At 42.2% G+C, this 16,942-nt stretch overlaps 1 protein-coding gene across 1 annotated transcript; it reads left to right on the top strand.

Annotated features, from left to right (window-relative positions):
- The first annotated feature begins 729 nt into the window (after positions 1–729).
- LOC116681468 (TBC1 domain family member 23-like) lies at positions 730–6,817 on the top strand. The gene is made up of 13 exons (XM_032509630.1): positions 730–842; positions 1,742–1,847; positions 2,701–2,905; positions 3,870–3,993; positions 4,105–4,229; positions 4,330–4,376; positions 4,453–4,556; positions 4,718–4,840; positions 4,926–5,018; positions 5,381–5,551; positions 5,683–5,725; positions 6,340–6,446; positions 6,584–6,817. Exons 1-13 carry the CDS (start codon positions 774–776, stop codon positions 6,728–6,730), a joined length of 1,464 nt encoding a protein of 487 aa, XP_032365521.1. The 5' UTR covers positions 730–773; the 3' UTR covers positions 6,731–6,817.
- The last annotated feature ends 10,125 nt before the right edge of the window (positions 6,818–16,942 follow it).

Genomic DNA, 16,942 nt, shown 5'->3' with positions numbered 1-16,942 from the left:
GCCATCATAAACTGATTCCCATAACGTTATCTTTATGTGTCGTGATATCTGCCCGGTATGGAAAATCACCTGTTCATATTCATTGTGTCATTTCGTTGTGGTGGTGTTTGTGATTTAATGATTAAATGGTGTACGTGCAGTTTAGTATCCCAAATTATTTTTCAATTACTGAGTCTCCTAAATGTTGAGGGTCTTATTTGTGACAGGTTATGGGAGCATAGATGGTTTAGCAGTTTCATAATTAGTTAAGGACATTGTAGGCTATAGGAAATTTAGGACACTAAACTGCACCTATACCCTTATCATAACTTATTGACGTTTCATAACCAAAATATTTATACCATAATTCCAAATGCTCAGTACAAGTTGCCATAGACCAAAGTGATGGTGTTCAATTGCTGATGTTGTCAGACCAAGAATTAACCATTCAAAGTTTGGTAATTTAAGTTCAAAAGTGGCTCAAGTTATTAATTGATTTTCAAAATAATCAATTACTTAATGCTCAATAAAACCTCTAATCATTACAACACAAAAACATATGATTCACACAGTATACATAGATATGACTGCCAATAAGTTATTACAGTGAAGGGTCATTTTCTGCTTTGACTTTGCAATATTGTTGTCACAATTGTTATTGATGTCAAACATAAGAATTCTTATCTTTGTATTTATGAAGATTTATGCTTTGCTTGATCTGTGAAATGTTGTCATTGTTCGTGCCTCTTCAGGACCAGGATCTAGCTGAGGCTCTGGACTCGGGCGGCTCTGACATGGAGATGGAGAGAGGCATCATCCAGGTCCAGGAGCATTCTGCTGAACACAGGGCCAAGATGTGGAAGGTGAGACACATGACAGGAGTCAGTCCACACCAGTTTCCCTTCTAATATAGTCTCGCAGTGCCAGACCCTCCTCCACAGCGCTGCATAAATGCAATTAGTAAAGAACTAGTCTCATCATAGACACAAGTCAACAGACAGGAAAGATCAGTAATTAACAATGTAAAGGTCTTTGTGGCACACCCACAGTTAAGGCCTCAGTTTTGTTTGAAACCACATACCAACGACCTATTTTTATGCCTCCGAGCTGATGACAGCTATTGCAGAAGCAGTATGATTTTTGGGTTGTCCTTCCTGTTTTTGTGATTGCGATATCTCAAGAACGACTTGAGGGAATTTCTTCAAAATTGGCACAAAAGTTCACATTGGACTTGATGTTGGAGGTCGGATGCCAATGTTACTGTGGCGTTTTTGGCAGTAACTCAATAATTCCTACGCTAGTTATGACGACATTCATTTAACATAAATGTCTAATAGGATAACATGATTACATTTAATATTCAAAAAGTCAAAGGGCAACTTCACTGTGACTTCATAATGTTCTGCAAAAAATGCTTTTCTGGCCATTATTCAACGCTGTCAATTAGGAACAGACACTAATCTTTAAACTGTGGTGATTGTGTAGATCTTCTGTGCTGCCGGGTTGAAGATGTGTGTGTTACTCCAAATGTGACAAATACTAAAAGGTTGTACTTTGGACAGTTAGTTAACATCTACATTTCTACCTGTTAGTACAGTACTTCTGGTTTATAAAAATGCCACCACCTCTCCTTCAGCTCCTTCTACAAAATAACTTTGGTAGAAGCTAACGTCTCCTTTTTAGAATCTTACTTGATATATATGTGTCCTTTATCACTTACTCACTGCATGTTGAGCAGTGATTTCTTGTTTTGTGTCGGCAGATCGCTCTAAATGTCTCTGGAAAAGGAGACAGCCTGTCTCCCTGGGACGGCGTCCTCGATTTACCAGAACAGACCCTCATTCACAACCGCAGTCAACAGCTGATTGGTGAGTAAAAGAATGTGCCCTTAATTCCTCAAAAACACTCTTTGGATTTTGGAATTCCTGCAGTACACGTACATAGTCAGCAACAAACAATGAACAGGATGAACTCAGTGCTAGTGAACTAGAGAAGTAGTGGTTTGGGCAGGCCCAGGACAGGAATTCCTCTCAGCATGAAAGGTACCAGACATAATTTAATCAAGCAATAAGGTATAAGAAAGTCCAAGGACAAAATAGTAGTGATAGTACAATTATTATTGAGTCAATATTCCTAGCGTGTTGATTATTTGGAAGAGGATTAGACCCACTTAACGTAGGTGCCAGGTTTAGACAAATAACAAGAATGTGTGAAATTAATAAACAGAATCTCTGATTCTGCGGCATGGATTTTTAATCAGGTTTTTAACTGTCTGTTGTTAATCCCACAGTGTTATAATAGAGTAGTATAGTGGAGTGCTCTTTTCACTCACTCACTTACTTACTTACTTACTTCTGAAAACAGCAGGAAAGAGAGAGAGAGGGGTTGTTATTTTAGGGTCTGCCAGCATCTGAAGGAGATCGGAAGAACAAATTACTTTTATTAGTCTTTACTTCTGACAAGTTGACAAGATCTGGTACACAAACAATATCTGGTGCTCAATATAGAGAGCCTTTTATGAGAGGAATGGCCAGAAAAAGCTTGGTATACAGAAAAAGTGCTCTTTTCATATATTATTTAATAGTAGTGCTTAACCTATGACTTAGCTTTTTCAGTGTTTGTTTCTCTGCTTCTTGTTTTTGAATATTGATGGAAACTTTTGTTTGATGTTTCTAATAAAAAGGTTTCTAAGGCACAATTGGCGTTGTTTCCTATGTTTAGACCAGCTGAAAGTATCAGAGGAAGAGAGGCGAGATATGGTGTCTGACGTTGAGTCAGTCATCACGTTCTACTGCAAGTCCCGCAACATTTCCTTCACCCCAGAACTGAGCTGGCCGCACCTGCTCAAACCCCTGCTGGGGCTTCAGCTCCCCCGCAGCGACCTCTACAACTGCTTCTACGCTGTCATGAACAAATACATCCCCAGGTGAGCTGCCAGTGTTAACCCTCCTTTTCATTCCACCTAGTCTATACCCATGACTGTTGATTTACCAGTTAGTCTATACCCATGACTGTTAATTTCCCGGTTAGTCTATACCCATGACTGTTTATTTCCCAGTTAGTCTATACCCATGACTGTTAATTTCCCAGTTAGTCTATATCCATGACTGTTGATTTCCCGGTTAGTTGTTATCCACAACTGTTGATTTCCCGGTTAGTTCTGGTGCTGCCAGACGTGCTGCCAGACGTCCCTCCCTTTCTGCGTGCTTTGTGTTAACTTTAATCTCCGTTGGATAGAACAACATTAACCGAAGCCTCTGAGATTTAAGGAAGATTTGGATCGTGCGACCAGGCTGGCCTTCTTGGACCGTTTGGGGAATCCTTATTATATTATTATTATATTATTATAATATTTTTATGGCATGTCCTCTCTAACTGGGACGTTTTAGGGCCTATTGGTGGGATTTGCTGTGGACAAAATACACACCGTGCTGGTAAGAGCAAATGAGGTTTAACCGTGGATCAGCTGATTTAAATAGCTCACATTACTGAATCGTGTGAAAAGTTCACTTCATTTAATATTGGATGTGGCGTTTTCTTTTGCGGGGTGCAAATGTTCCACCAGAACAACTTCCTTCTTGAAACCATTTTACAGATGTATTGTTGCTGCGTCCGGAGCTTAGCGCCGCTCAAGACGATGGATTGGTTTACAGAAAAGCAAACAACCCCTGAGGGTATTGTTTCCTACCCTGGAGTTTATGCTCCTGTTGCCAGACCTTCCTCCGCAGAGCTGTGGAGATGGGTCTGGCCATGCTGGACTATATTCCTCTCAATAATAGACAGCACATGGAAACTTTAGTTGTAAATTATAGTGTGGTCTAGACCTACTCTATATGTAAATTGCTATGATTTGATACTAAATCAAATTGAATTAATTATGTCCATTTCAGGGAATGCGTGCCAAACGGCCGGCCCTTCCACCTGTACAGACTACTGCTGCAGTACCATGAGCCAGAGCTCTGCTCCTTCCTGGACACCAAAAAGATCACACCTGACTCCTACGCCATCAACTGGGTATGTTCTGTCTTCCCAGTCCGAGTCATTCTGACACGTAATTATCCAGTGATTCTGCCCACGTCTGAACTACTGTACGTGTCCTTGTGTGTGTTTGTATTTCCTCCATAGATGGGAAGTCTGTTTTCCAGCCACTGCCCTCCAGATGTCACCCAGGCCGTGTGGGACTGCTACCTCCGGCAAGCAGACCCCTTCCTCATCTTCTTCCTCATGCTCATCATCCTCGTCAATGCCAAGTAGGCAGCCTCTAGTGGAAGCTACACAGATACATGATCATACCAATTTAACTAACCTTAAATGTAAATCTTGATTTGTCTTGGTTGAATTTACCCTTAGAGAGGCCATCCTTTCAGACGATGGAGGCAGCAAAGAGGACATCATCAGTAAGTCTGACTTGCTGCCATTTTAATTCAAAATTTGTTTAAACACCGGAGTTAAACAAGACTTGCTTTGTCACAGACATGCTGGAAGCGTCTCCTTCTCACCTGGAATCGGAGGACATTGAAGATTTGTTTTCTCTGGCCCAGTATTACCAGAGCAAGACCCCTCTGTCTCTCAGAAAGGTAAGGCACTATGTTTGTGTTTGTGTTTGATCGACACAGAGTAGTGCTGAGCTAAACCAAGACTGAGACGAGACCGCTAACAAAGAGACAAAGGCAGCTGCACAAGAGAAGTCATTGTTTCAAAGCCATTGTTGTGTGTTTGCTTTGCCCTGCCCTTGTAGATGAACCAGAATCTGTTTGGAAGCAGCCTGGTGGCTCTGAAAGAAGAGGACACTGACCTGAGTCAGGCACTGTGTCTCCCTGTGTCCGTCCCTGAGATCCTGCAGGCCAACCAGCTGCAGCAGGTCGGTAACACTCGCCTAGCCTTGTGAATAGAAAGAAAGAGAAGATGAATGTGATGATGATGATGATAATGGATTTTATTTCCAGGATGGGGTACGGTTCTTCGTGGTGGATTGTAGGCCTGCAGAGCAGTACAACGCTGGGCACCTGTCCACGGCCTTCCACCTGGACTCCGACCTGGTGAGGGTAGACTAAATCGATTCTGTGCTCAAATGTATGGAGTGTATGAATGGGGTTGTCTCTATCCCGAGAGAGCTGTTTTGGTGCTGAGAGAAAAAACTAATTTAAATGTATTAAGCCTAAGACACATATTTTAGTTACTTTGTTTACTTAGTTATTTTAGAAAACAAAAAAAAACGGTGGGCTGCTCTTTTATCTGAGCAACTACAGGTATTGGATCAGGACTTGTTATCGGCAGATATTTAATATTTTAAAGATCAAAGCGAGGGGGGTCAAAGAAGCTTATCGGGACATCCCTAATAATAAATTATTATTATTATTATTATTATTATAATAAATGTGTTTTTCTTCTGTTCTCACAGATGCTCCAGACCCCCTCTGAGTTTGCTCTCTCTGTGAAGTCCCTGTTAGAAGCTCAGAAGCAGTCTTTGGAGTCGGGCTCCATCGCCAGCGGAGAGCACCTGTGCTTCATGGGCAGCGGCAGGGAGGAGGAGGACATGTACATGAACATGGTGTTGGCCCACTTCCTGCAGGTGAGGGACATGACAAGAGAAGAATGAACATCATTGATGCAGTGGGATTTTCCTCCTGTTTGGGAAATACAGTTGCCTTTTGTATGTTTTCCTTGCTAACATTTTAGCTAATTAAAGGATTTCTGTTACAGAAAAACAAAGAATATGTCAGCATTGCTAAAGGAGGTTTCATGGGTAAGTATGTGAATATGAGAATACTGAGAATCCTGGGGCCAGAAGCGTTAAACTGTGCCGATTCACGACCAAAACACTGTACACACAGAAAGAATTATCCACTTTTTCTTTTCATCAGAATTATAAAGCTTTGAGTTCGCCTGGTTCTGTTTATGACTTCCTAACGTTGTGGAACTGGGTGCACAAGCCTCAGTTCCACTCTCAAGGAGCAGCTATCATCAGTGATTTCATAGCACTCATATCAAAACTTGATATGTTAAGTGATAAGATGAGTATAGGCAAATGATGCCCACAATGTAAAAAGCTGAATCAAGTAAATTGTTGAAATAAAGTATTGATATACTTGTTGCTACAAAGACAAAAAAATAACCTAAACCTTCTATGATTAGACTATATCTTTCACCTTGTATTTCATTTCCATGTTAAAGAAAACATGTCCACATGCTCTGATGGATTTGTTAGAAACTCACACTCTCACCACACATTCTTCTGTTATTAATACCAGTTTACGCGTGGGAAGTGGCGTATGCATCTTTTTTGTGTGAACACATTGTTTATATATCTGTCCCCTGGTCACAAATGCCGGTTTAATACTGAGATTTGTGTGATTTCAGCCCTCCAAAAGCATCTGGTAGACATGAATATTGAGGGTCTCGACTCTTCGTACATCCACTGGATCGTCAGCACGTCTGGATCTCACAGCAGCCTCAGCTCCGCTGATGTAAGTGGTCACAAACATTTGTGTACGCACAAATTAATACTTTGACTCACTGTTTGTCTTCAGCCCCACGTTGGACACCCATTTGAATAAAGTTTTAGTTGGTCAAACAGATAATCGTCTTTTTTTCCCTGATACAGGGAGAGTCACTAAGTAGCCCTGGAGACGGCAAAGGCGTTAAGTCTTTGGTCAACAAAATGACATTTGCTCTCAAGTCCAAGTCAGTGAACGTAAAAGAGAAGATGATCAGCTTCATCGAGAACACCGCCACGCCCGTAGACAGGTGAGCTCCCAGTTCCTCCTCTTCATCTCAAACACACTCTACAACCCACTCTTATACTCTCATTTTTAGGGGTTTATAATTGTTTTTTTGTTTTTTTTATTTACATTTTTAAATTTTAGTATTTGTCAAGATTTCAAATGTATCATTCCTCTCACAAATAAAAAATAATTTAAAAAAACACAAAACAATGCAGTCACATCTAGAAAACAAATGTTCATATTTTTTTTTTAGTATACTATAAATTCCACCAAAATTAGTTTAATGGTAAACATTTATTAGGTGCTATTTGTCATTGGGGTTTGATATATATATTTAAACCTGACTTAGTCTCGCATTGCCACACCTCTTATTGCGGTGTTGTGTCTGCAATATTCCATAATGGTCTGGCTGCACCGCCTGTCTATTCTGGGAGAGGGGAAGAAATGCTCTGGCTTGTTTGTGATTGGTTTAAAGAAATACAATCATCCTGGGCTGCACTAAGCCCTGATGGCGCAGAATCAAGCGTGTGAGAGATGTGCCAGATGTCTTTAGGGATTTATCCCAGCAATGTACATCCATTGAGTCAGATTTTCAGGGTTTTTTTCACTTTTTTTTCCTACACAACTGAAATATCACACTGGACTGATGAACAGCAACTCGACTAATCAAATCGGACAACTGTGGTCATTTGGTAACTGTAAACTGACATTTTAATTTTGCAACTTTTTTTCAAATTAAAGTTTACCATACCTTGTGCCTTATTCCATGCTAGAATGTCTTTCAATCTGCCTGGCCAGAGAAGGTGATTCCAGATCGGTAAGAGCTCCCTGATGTCACCAGCATGCCCACTGGCTGTAGACCCACACCAGTGTGGCAGGATTGTAGGAGAGTGAACCTGTTTCACATTAACGCATGTGTAGTATACCAGCATCTCTGCCCACGCCGCTCACTCATGTAACAACACTATGCGTAGCAGAAGTTCCAGATCTGTCTTCATGCTTTCACTAACAACCTTCAGCACTGCTGCTCAGTCAGCACTGCTGAAGCTGCTGTGGCCTTCAGGAAGCATCTTTACATCCACAACTCACTGAGGCCCTCTTCTGAATAACAGGTGTTATTGGTAGAACCTTAGTAGGGCTGCACGATACAAGGAAAATATGTGAGAACATTCTTACAATGCGGTCGGTGTCCAAACTTCTTAGAGGGACCAGTGTCATTCAGCCACGCGAGATTGAGCAATAACAGGTCTGTGATGTCCTTAGAAGGGTTGGGTGGTAAAAGGATATATCACAGGGTCTTAAAAATTGCAACGGTATCAGTTTAGATACCGTCATTTAAAAACAAAAAATTCAATGCACTGATATAGGAGACAAGGATTAAATATATATAATTTATTTAATGCCTAAAAATGCTGCAGTCTGGCAGCATTTGGGGTTGCGCCCTAATGAGAAGGGAGAGGTGTTTCAGTATTCACTTTCTGAACAGTGTAGGCACAAGCCAACAGGTTGGTGACGCTGTCTGAGCCTTATGTCATCATTTTTAAGTAGTCACGGTAATACCGTCGACCGCCGCTGTAAAATAGGGAAAAGGTTTGACGGTATTGTTATGGAAGTTTCTGTTCAGCGAGGGAGGAATTTGTTTTGAAGAAGAGACCTTGTTGAAACAAAAATAAAGACAGGCTAGAGACTGGATTAAAAGTTTAGATATTCGGTGAAAGAGTTTAATTATTTTCTCGAGAGAACAATCAAACAAAAATGACGAGAATGGCAGTTCACAATGAACAGAGTAACAGAGTGACACCACAATTCTGGTAAATACAATCAGTAATCCACTTCTTTATATGCAGTGCCCCAGAGGAAATCCAACCCTTGTTTGGAAACCAGTTTAATCTCAAACATAACAATCAGTGGACCTCAGGCAGACAGTTGGAGCTCTTACGTATTTCTGAATCTGTCCCTGTGTGGCCAAGTGGGTTGACTGGTCATTCATTAGCTAAAAAGGGAATTTGTCTCTTGGATAGCTCTGGTCTCGACCTGGGACCTGCTATGATAAACACCGTTCTAGGCAACTGTTTTTGTCAGGCTCCACGTCATCTATCCTTGGTGGGAGAATGCAAAGTCCTAACATATCCAGTTGTCTCCTACAAAGAGATCACACTGAGGACAGATACAGGAAACAAATACTCTGAGAGGCATTGAAGATATTATATGAATAATTAATATGAAAATCATTGGTTAAATGTAATTTTGCCATTCATTCCCCCCTTTTGATTACATACTAATCACAACACAAATGGAAAAATACTGAAAAGACAAAAAAAATGTTTTTGTGATGAATTTAAACCTCTTAGTTTAAGCTACCACTACATCTAGTCTAAAAGAAAGATGAGAAGTAAAATGGAATTTATGAATCGGAATACTCAAATTTGGAAGCTGAGTCCGAGTGCAACCGTCCTCATGTAAGAGGGCAATGGAACAATTCAGGACCATCATCTTTGAGTGTAAGGCTTGATACTGAACCTTTTTAAGAGAAAACAAAGAAAATATCATTATTAATGGGATAATACAACAAATACTTCAAAACAGAAACAGATCACAGAGATTACTGGAATCACAATATTCCCCATCCAAGCCTTCCACCCCTCCCCAAATATCCAAGCGCCCCAATCGCCCCTGAATAAGTGTGAGGGACATCTTGAGCCCTAAGACTAGTGGCGAGGTGGTTTAGCTGATGGACGGTGTCAGTGAGGTACCGCAATGTCTGGATTAATGTGCAGCATTGACACCTGATACATGACAGAGCCTGAGCTGCTAACAGTAAATCTAGACCCATCTGGTTCTAAAGTAACATGTTACGCATAGCTCACAAGGTTTTAGGAAAATCGCTGAACCCCGCAAACATGACGGCAGTCAGATTTTCCAAACTCATGTATCTTATCAATATCATGTGCGTTATAATCTAAACCCTACCACGGAAGAATTCTGAAACAAATTTGCTACTGTAACTCAACATTTACATTAAGCTCTTAAAGTAAATGCAGTCAATGTACAAATAGTTATTAGGTTTAGCACGAGTGGTTTTATGGGTGAAGCCCGTTTTTCTGTGAGTGGGAAACAATTAATCATAATCAACATTAATCATCCCTACATCGATGTGTAAATTTGCTGATTGAGCCTAGTCATAGTTGGAATATGAATGCATGTCTTTGTCAGAAGAAAGAACTCATTTATTTTAACAATGTTAATCATTGAGTTGATTTTGTCATTTCGGACTGAAAGTGATCGCATGGTTACAACAGAAGGTAGTTGATGCATTAGCTACTACCATGAAGTCTGTTGTCTTAAGGTGTTGCTTTGTTTATATTCTCGTACCCCGTTTCCAATACTGTCTAGAGAAAGGTGAAGAGCGCTCTGCTCATTTTCCCTTTATTTGATGACTGAAAACTGAGTGTGCGAGTTAGTGTTACGCATCAGTAGTAACATTAATGGGAGAAGAAGTGGTGTTAGAATAATGATGTCAGATTCTCTCACATATCTGTCTAACAACAAAAATGCTACCCCCCACAAACACAGACAGGACACAGAGAACAAGAATACAAGAACCCCCCACAATGTGAGGCGGATAAACGTCTGCTTTTTTGTGCCCTTCCATCGTTGCAGCAAGTCTGCTGCTTCAGGGGTGTTGCGCGTGTGGGGACTGGATAGTGATGCAGGATCAGGCTGTCGACCGGCTGTCTTGCTTCTGGTGCCGTGGATTTCTTCTGGTGTCAGAGGTTCTTTCACTAGCACATGACACACGTCGGAGTCAGTCTTACCACTGCCTCATTTCTTGGTGTGTGTGTGTTGCAACGTTGGTGACACAGAATGCCATCTGTCAGGCCACGGCTTTCCGGGTGTCTGGCAGGACTGGTTGTACCCTGGTCTGGAACCCTCTTGCAGTGTGGTGCGTGGATCCACGGAGCCCTCTCAGCAACCTTCACTGCTGTGGGTGACCAGAAGAACCTGGAAGGGACCTTGCCAGCGTTTGGATCGCCAGTTTTTCCTCCTGTAGTTTTGTTACGACTACGAAATCTCCTGGCTGCAGCGTGTGGAGTGGTCCTCCAGCTGGGTGGGGCCGGGCAGCAGAAACTGGATTCTTATGGCAGAGAGAGGCAGAAGACAGTTGTACACCCTACCCAACATATCATGCTCGCACAGAGCTGATGAGGGAAGGGGTGCTCTAGAAGCTTCTAACCCCCACACTGGGTGGTCTGCCAAAGAGAATTTCAAAAGGACTGAGGTTACTGCGTTCTTACCCTCATTCACATGTACATAGTTTTGTTCTTAACGTGCCGTTATCACTTGACAACCGACTTGATATTATTATAATATAAATATAATAATTTCTGTCATTTAGAGCTTTTGCTAACACTGAAGCAGTTTGTTTTGAAGCGGGAAAACACTCCACCCATTTTGATCACCATCACACAAACATTTTCAAATCTGACGGTGTGAGATCTACAAATTTCATCATGATATGTTCAATTGCCAGAAAGCTTTTACAAAAATAAGCCTTTTGAAGCATAATTTGTTGAACCTAAAACCCCACTACACACTCTAGCACAAACCCAACCACAATGGTGCCATGGAAACCAATCTGCACCCTCTGCCAGCCCTTTTAAAATGGTGTAGCAGCCAATTTTCCACCTCAGATAAAAACATTCATAAGTAGAATACCTTCACTGTTTTTTGTTTAGGTGACAATATTGTCTAAATTAGTCCCTATGTGTGTGGAAGAGTGTGATGTATTATGGCTGGTACGTGTGAAAGCATTTACTTCTTTGCAAGCAGGTTAGTTAGTGTGTGTTTTGCATTTTTACTTCCTTTGCGGTGCCGTGGGGCAGACTGGCTCAGACTCTCCACCACTCCCGTCCCCTCCTCCCTTTCATCCACCCGTTGCTGGCTGTAGTGCGGTCCCCAGCTGGGGACCCCTCGGTTGTCGTCTCCCTTCTGTATTTCGGATGGGCATTTGTCTGCCCAGTGACCTCCCTCTTCCTCCGCAGTTGAAACATGTCTCGGTCCACTGCTGGCCCCTGCCCTCCACCTCGTCTTCTGCCTCTTCCTCTCGCTTTGCCTCTGCTTCTGCCCCCCCCCCCCCCCCCCCCTGTTCAGCCACGTGGACACTGTCAAAGTTATTTTTCTTCTGTTTCTCTTTTTGTCAGCCTGTTCAGCTGACTTTGTAGCATTGGATGACGGTACCCGATGCTGCTGTTATGTCAGATGTAGGTGGGGGAGAGGCCGTGGCTGCTTGTAGAGAGAGAGCGTGCAGCGCGGTGGGGCTGTGTGGGATCTGGTCCGCTCCTGGTGCTTGCTTCTGGGGGAGACACGGACGGTGTTTCTCCCTTCGGCCTGGTTGCTGGAGGAGGGTAGGTGGTGGTTTGAGAGCACTGATCGCCATCTTTAAGACTCGGATAGAGGGAAAATGCATTAGTGACAGTGTTCATTTCTCCTCTTTGTGTTTCAACAGCATTATCTGGTCCCTCCTTAGTTACTAGTTTTTTCATCTGTTTTCTTTCCCTACGATGGCTTCTTTTCCATCCACTGACTAAAACATTCTTGTTTTTCTCTATTTGAATTAAATCCTGGTGCTTATTGTTTTACCCCCTCTCAATAATTTTTCTTCTTCTTCTAAATCTTGTTTTAAGCGTTCTAAGTTTCCCTGTGCTCAAAGAGCCATTTTTTTAGGGAAGCCATCTTATGTCATAAGCCAAACAATCTAAGGTTTGTGGACCATATCGTTTTCACCATCTAAAGACAGGCTAGAGACTGGATTAAAAGTTTAGATATTCGGTGAAAGAGTTTAATTATTTTCTCGAGAGAACAATCAAACAAAAATGACGAGAATGGCAGTTCACAATGAAACAGAGTAACAGAGTGACACCACAATTCTGGTAAATACAATCAGTAATCCACTTCTTTATATGCAGTGCCCCCAGAGGAAATCCAACCCTTGTTTGGAAACAGTTTAATCTCAAACATAACAATCAGTGGACCTCAGGCAGACAGTTGGAGCTCTTACGTATTTCTGAATCTGTCCCTGTGTGTCCAAGTGGGTTGACTGGTCATTCTATCTTAGCTAAAAAAGGACATCTTGTCTCTTGGATAGGCTCTGGTCTCGACCTGGACCTGCTATGATAAACACCGTTCTAGGCAACTGTTTTTGTCAGGCTCCACGTCATCTATCCTTGGTGGGAGAATGCAAAGTCCTAACATATCCAGTTGTCTCCTACAAAGAGATCACACTGAGGACAGATACAGGAACCAAATACTCTGAGAGGCATTGAAGATATTATTATGAATAATTAATATGAAAATCATGGTTAAATGTAATTTTGCCATTACATTCCCCCCTTTTGATTACATACTAATCACAACACAATTGAAAATTACTGAAAAGACAAAAAAAATGTTTTTGTGATGAATTTAAACCTCTTAGTTTAAGCTACCACTACATCTTAGTCTAAAAGAAAGATGAGAAGTAAAATGGAATTTATGAATCAGGAACTACTCAAATTTGGAAGCTGAGTCCGAGTTGCAACCGTCCTCATGGTAGAGGGCAAATGGAACAATTCAGGACCATCATCTTTGAGTTGTAAGGCTTGATACTGAACCTTTTTAAGAGAAAACAAAGAAAATAATCATTCATATTAATGGGATAATACAACAAATACTTCAAAACAGAAACAGATCACAGAGATTACTGGAATCACAATATTCCCCATCCAAGCCTTCCACCCCTCCCCAATATCCAAGCGCCCAATCGCCCCCGAATAAGTGTGAGGGACATCTTGAGCCTAAGACTAGTGCGAGGTGGTTTAGCTGATGGACGGTGTCAGTGAGGTTACCTGCAATGTCTGGGATTATGTGCAGCATTGACCACTGATACATGACAGAGCCTGAGCTGCTAACAGTAAATCTAGACCCATCTGGTTCTAAAGTAACATGTTACGCATAGCTCACAAGGTTTTAGAAAATCGCTGAACCCCGCAAACATGACGGCAGTCAGATTTTCCAAACTTCATGTATCTTATCAATATCATGTGCGTTATAATCTAAACCCTACCACGGAAGAATTCCTGAAACAAATTTGCTACTGTAACTCATCATTTACATTAAGCTCTTAAAGTAAGGCAGTCAATGTACAAATAGTTAATTAGGTTTAGCACGAGTGGTTTATGGGTGAAGCCCGTTTTCTGTGAGTGGGGAAACAATTAATCATTAATCAACATTAATCATCCCTACCTCGCGTGTAAATTTGCTGATTGAGCCTAGTCATACGTTGAATATGAATGCATTGTCTTTGTCAGAAGAAAGAACTCATTTATTTTACACAATGTTAATCATTTGAGTTGATTTTGTCATTTTCGGACTGAAAGTGATCGCATGGTTACAACAGAAAGGTAGTTGATGCATTAGCTACTACCATGAAGTCTGTTGTCTTAAGGTTGTTGCTTTGTTTATATTTCTCGTACCCCGGTTTCCAATACTGTCTAGAGAAAGGTGAAGAGCGCTCTGCTCATTTTACCCCTTTATTTGATGACTGAAAACTGAGTGTGCGAGTTTACCGTGCATCAGTAGTAACATTAATGGGAGAAGAAGTGGTGTTAGAATAAATGATGTCAGATTTATCTCCATCATATCTGTCTAACAACAAAAATGCTACCCCCACAACACAACAGACACAGAGAACACGAATACATGAACCCCCAATGTGAGGCGGATACCACGTCTGTCTTTTCTTGTGCCCTTCCATCGTTGCAGCAGTCTGCTGCTTCAGGGGTGTTGCGCGTGTGTGGTGACTGGATAAGTGATGCAGGATCAGGCTGTCGACCCGGCTGTCTTGCTTCTGGTGCCGTGGATTTCTTCTGGTGTCAGAGGTTCTTTCACTAGCACATGACACACCCGTCGGAGTCAGTCTTTACCACTGCCTCATTTCTGGTGTGTTGTGTTGCACGTTGGTGACACAGAATGCCATCTGTCAGGCCACGGATTTCCGGGTGTCTGGCAGGACTGGCTTGTCCCCTGGTCCTGGAACCCTCTTGCAGTGTGTGCGTGGATCCACGGAGCCCTCTCAGCAACCTTCACTGCTGTGGTGACCAGAAGAACCTGGAAGGACCTTGCCAGCGTTTGGATCGCCAGTTTTCCTCCTGTAGTTTTGTTACGACTACGAATCTCCTGGCTGCAGCGTGTGGAGTGGTCCTCCAGCTGGGTGGGGCAGGGCAGCAGAAACCTGGATTCTTATGGCAGAGAGAGCAGAAGACAGTGTACACCCTACCCTAACATATCATGCTCGCACAGAGCTGGAGGGAAGGGGTGCTCTAGAAGCTTCTAACCCCCACACTGGGTGGTCTGCCAAAGAGAATTTCAAAAGGACTGAGGTTACTGCGCGTTCTTACCCTCATTCACATGTACATAGTTTTGTTCTTAACGTGCCGTTATCACTTGACAACCGACTTGATATTATTAATAATATATAATATAATAATTTCTGTCATTTAGAGCTTTTGCTAACACTGAAGCAGTTTGTTTTGAAGCGGGAACACCTCCACCCATTGATCAACCATCACCAAACAAAACTTTTTCACCTGTGACGGTGTGAGATCTACAAATTTCATCATGATATGTTCAAATGCCTGCTTTACAAAATTTTCCTTTTCTGCAAATGATGTGAAGGCCTTTGTGTACCATGTTTTCTTTAACAATACTAGCACTCGCCCCTTTGACACATGGTCCCATGGGCCCATGTGCAACTTTGCAAAATGTGTGAACAAATGGTGTGGAAGGCAAGGTGTTGGATCCGGCCCCTGCCAGACATCCTCTTTAAAGTGCACTCTGCCTTTTCCACTGTATTCTGCAGCTACTGATTCTGTAAGTAGAATCAGTCAGCTGCACTGTGTGTGTGCAGAACATTTGTATTAGCCTAGCTAAGATGGAAACAAGATCACAGATCAATTGGTGATGCAAAATGGGCTTACCATAAGATTTTAGGAAGTTTCGGTGTTCCACAATGCCCCAAAATCATGTACAACCCCAAAAGGCGTACCTGGAGTCTGTGCAGGTCGTCACTGACGAACCTTCAGCCAGTTTACATGCTTCAGTGAGAGCAATGAGTTCAGCAGCCTGCATAGAGAAGTGTTTGGGAAGAGATTTAGCAATTAAGGTCTCTGAATCTGATACTACAGCAAACCCTACCTGTCCCTGTCCGGTGTCAGGGCAGCGTGAGGCTGACCCATCCACATACAAAACCAGATCTGAGTTTGGCACCGGTGTGTCAGTCAGATCTGGGCGCGGAGCACAGGTGTGTTGCAACTCAGCCAAACAGTCATGCGGCTTTCCCTTTCCTGGCACAGGCATAAGAGAAGCAGGATTAAGTGCTGTAAAATGTTTAACAGTGACATTAGGCATATCAAGCAGACATGTGTGATACCATAGATATCGTGCTGCAGATAAATGTGAAGGTCGTTGCTCCAATAGGATCAGAGAAACTACATGTGGCACTAACAATGTTAATGGAGCTAAAATAGGCAACAGGCCTGAGCCTGTCACCGTGAGGCTGCAAGAGAACAAACGTCATGCAGCCCAAATGTTCACCCACTGTCTGAGTGAACGGAATTTTAGGGTTTGGAAACCCTAAAGTGGGATGGTTTTGAAAAGCTTGGTTAAGACTTACAAACGCCTAGTCCCCCTTGGTCGTCCACGTGACATGGTCATCTGAAGACAAGTGTTTACCATGTATTAGGTCAGCTGAAGGCTGAACTAACTAAGCAGAATTTGGGATGAAACATAACAATATGAACACATTCCTAGAAATGACATCATTGTTTTTGAAAATGCACTTCTTTTTTCACAATTGCAGTTGGCTAAACTAGCTTTGTGCCCTTCTGCTGCCAGGTGGCACAACAGTGCATAGTGTATAGTTAATCTTTCAAGGCTCTCTCTCAGTGCTTTGTTGTAGACAGTTGGGCTGTCAATAAAAATCCTTATCCTAAACGTGTGAATGTGTAGGCTTACCATCACATAAGAAGGCAACCCAGAAAGGCTGTCTTTGTTCACTGGACAACTGAAAAAAAAAACGTTAGACAAATAAACAACAGAAAAATATTGTGCCCCCCTGGAATTCCTTGAATTTAGTGTACGTTTGGCACATTGGGAGCACGTGCGTGGACCGCTGCATTTACTGCTTTAAGGTCCTGAATAAA

Source organism: Etheostoma spectabile, unplaced genomic scaffold (assembly GCF_008692095.1).
Source record: "Etheostoma spectabile isolate EspeVRDwgs_2016 unplaced genomic scaffold, UIUC_Espe_1.0 scaffold00018632, whole genome shotgun sequence".
Classification (NCBI taxonomy): domain Eukaryota; kingdom Metazoa; phylum Chordata; class Actinopteri; order Perciformes; family Percidae; genus Etheostoma; species Etheostoma spectabile.
Note: the sequence above shows the minus strand (reverse complement) of the source record. Positions and strands in the feature narration are given on the sequence as shown.

Bases quoted from the DNA above. Each gene is read 5' to 3' on its own strand.
- LOC116681468 (XM_032509630.1), top strand. From the start codon at position 774: ATGGAGATGGAGAGAGGCATCATCCAGGTCCAGGAGCATTCTGCTGAA. The intron at 3,994-4,104 runs GTATGTTCTGTC...TTTCCTCCATAG, and splicing joins ACTCCTACGCCATCAACTGG to ATGGGAAGTCTGTTTTCCAG. The intron at 4,230-4,329 runs GTAGGCAGCCTC...ATTTACCCTTAG, and splicing joins ATCATCCTCGTCAATGCCAA to AGAGGCCATCCTTTCAGACG.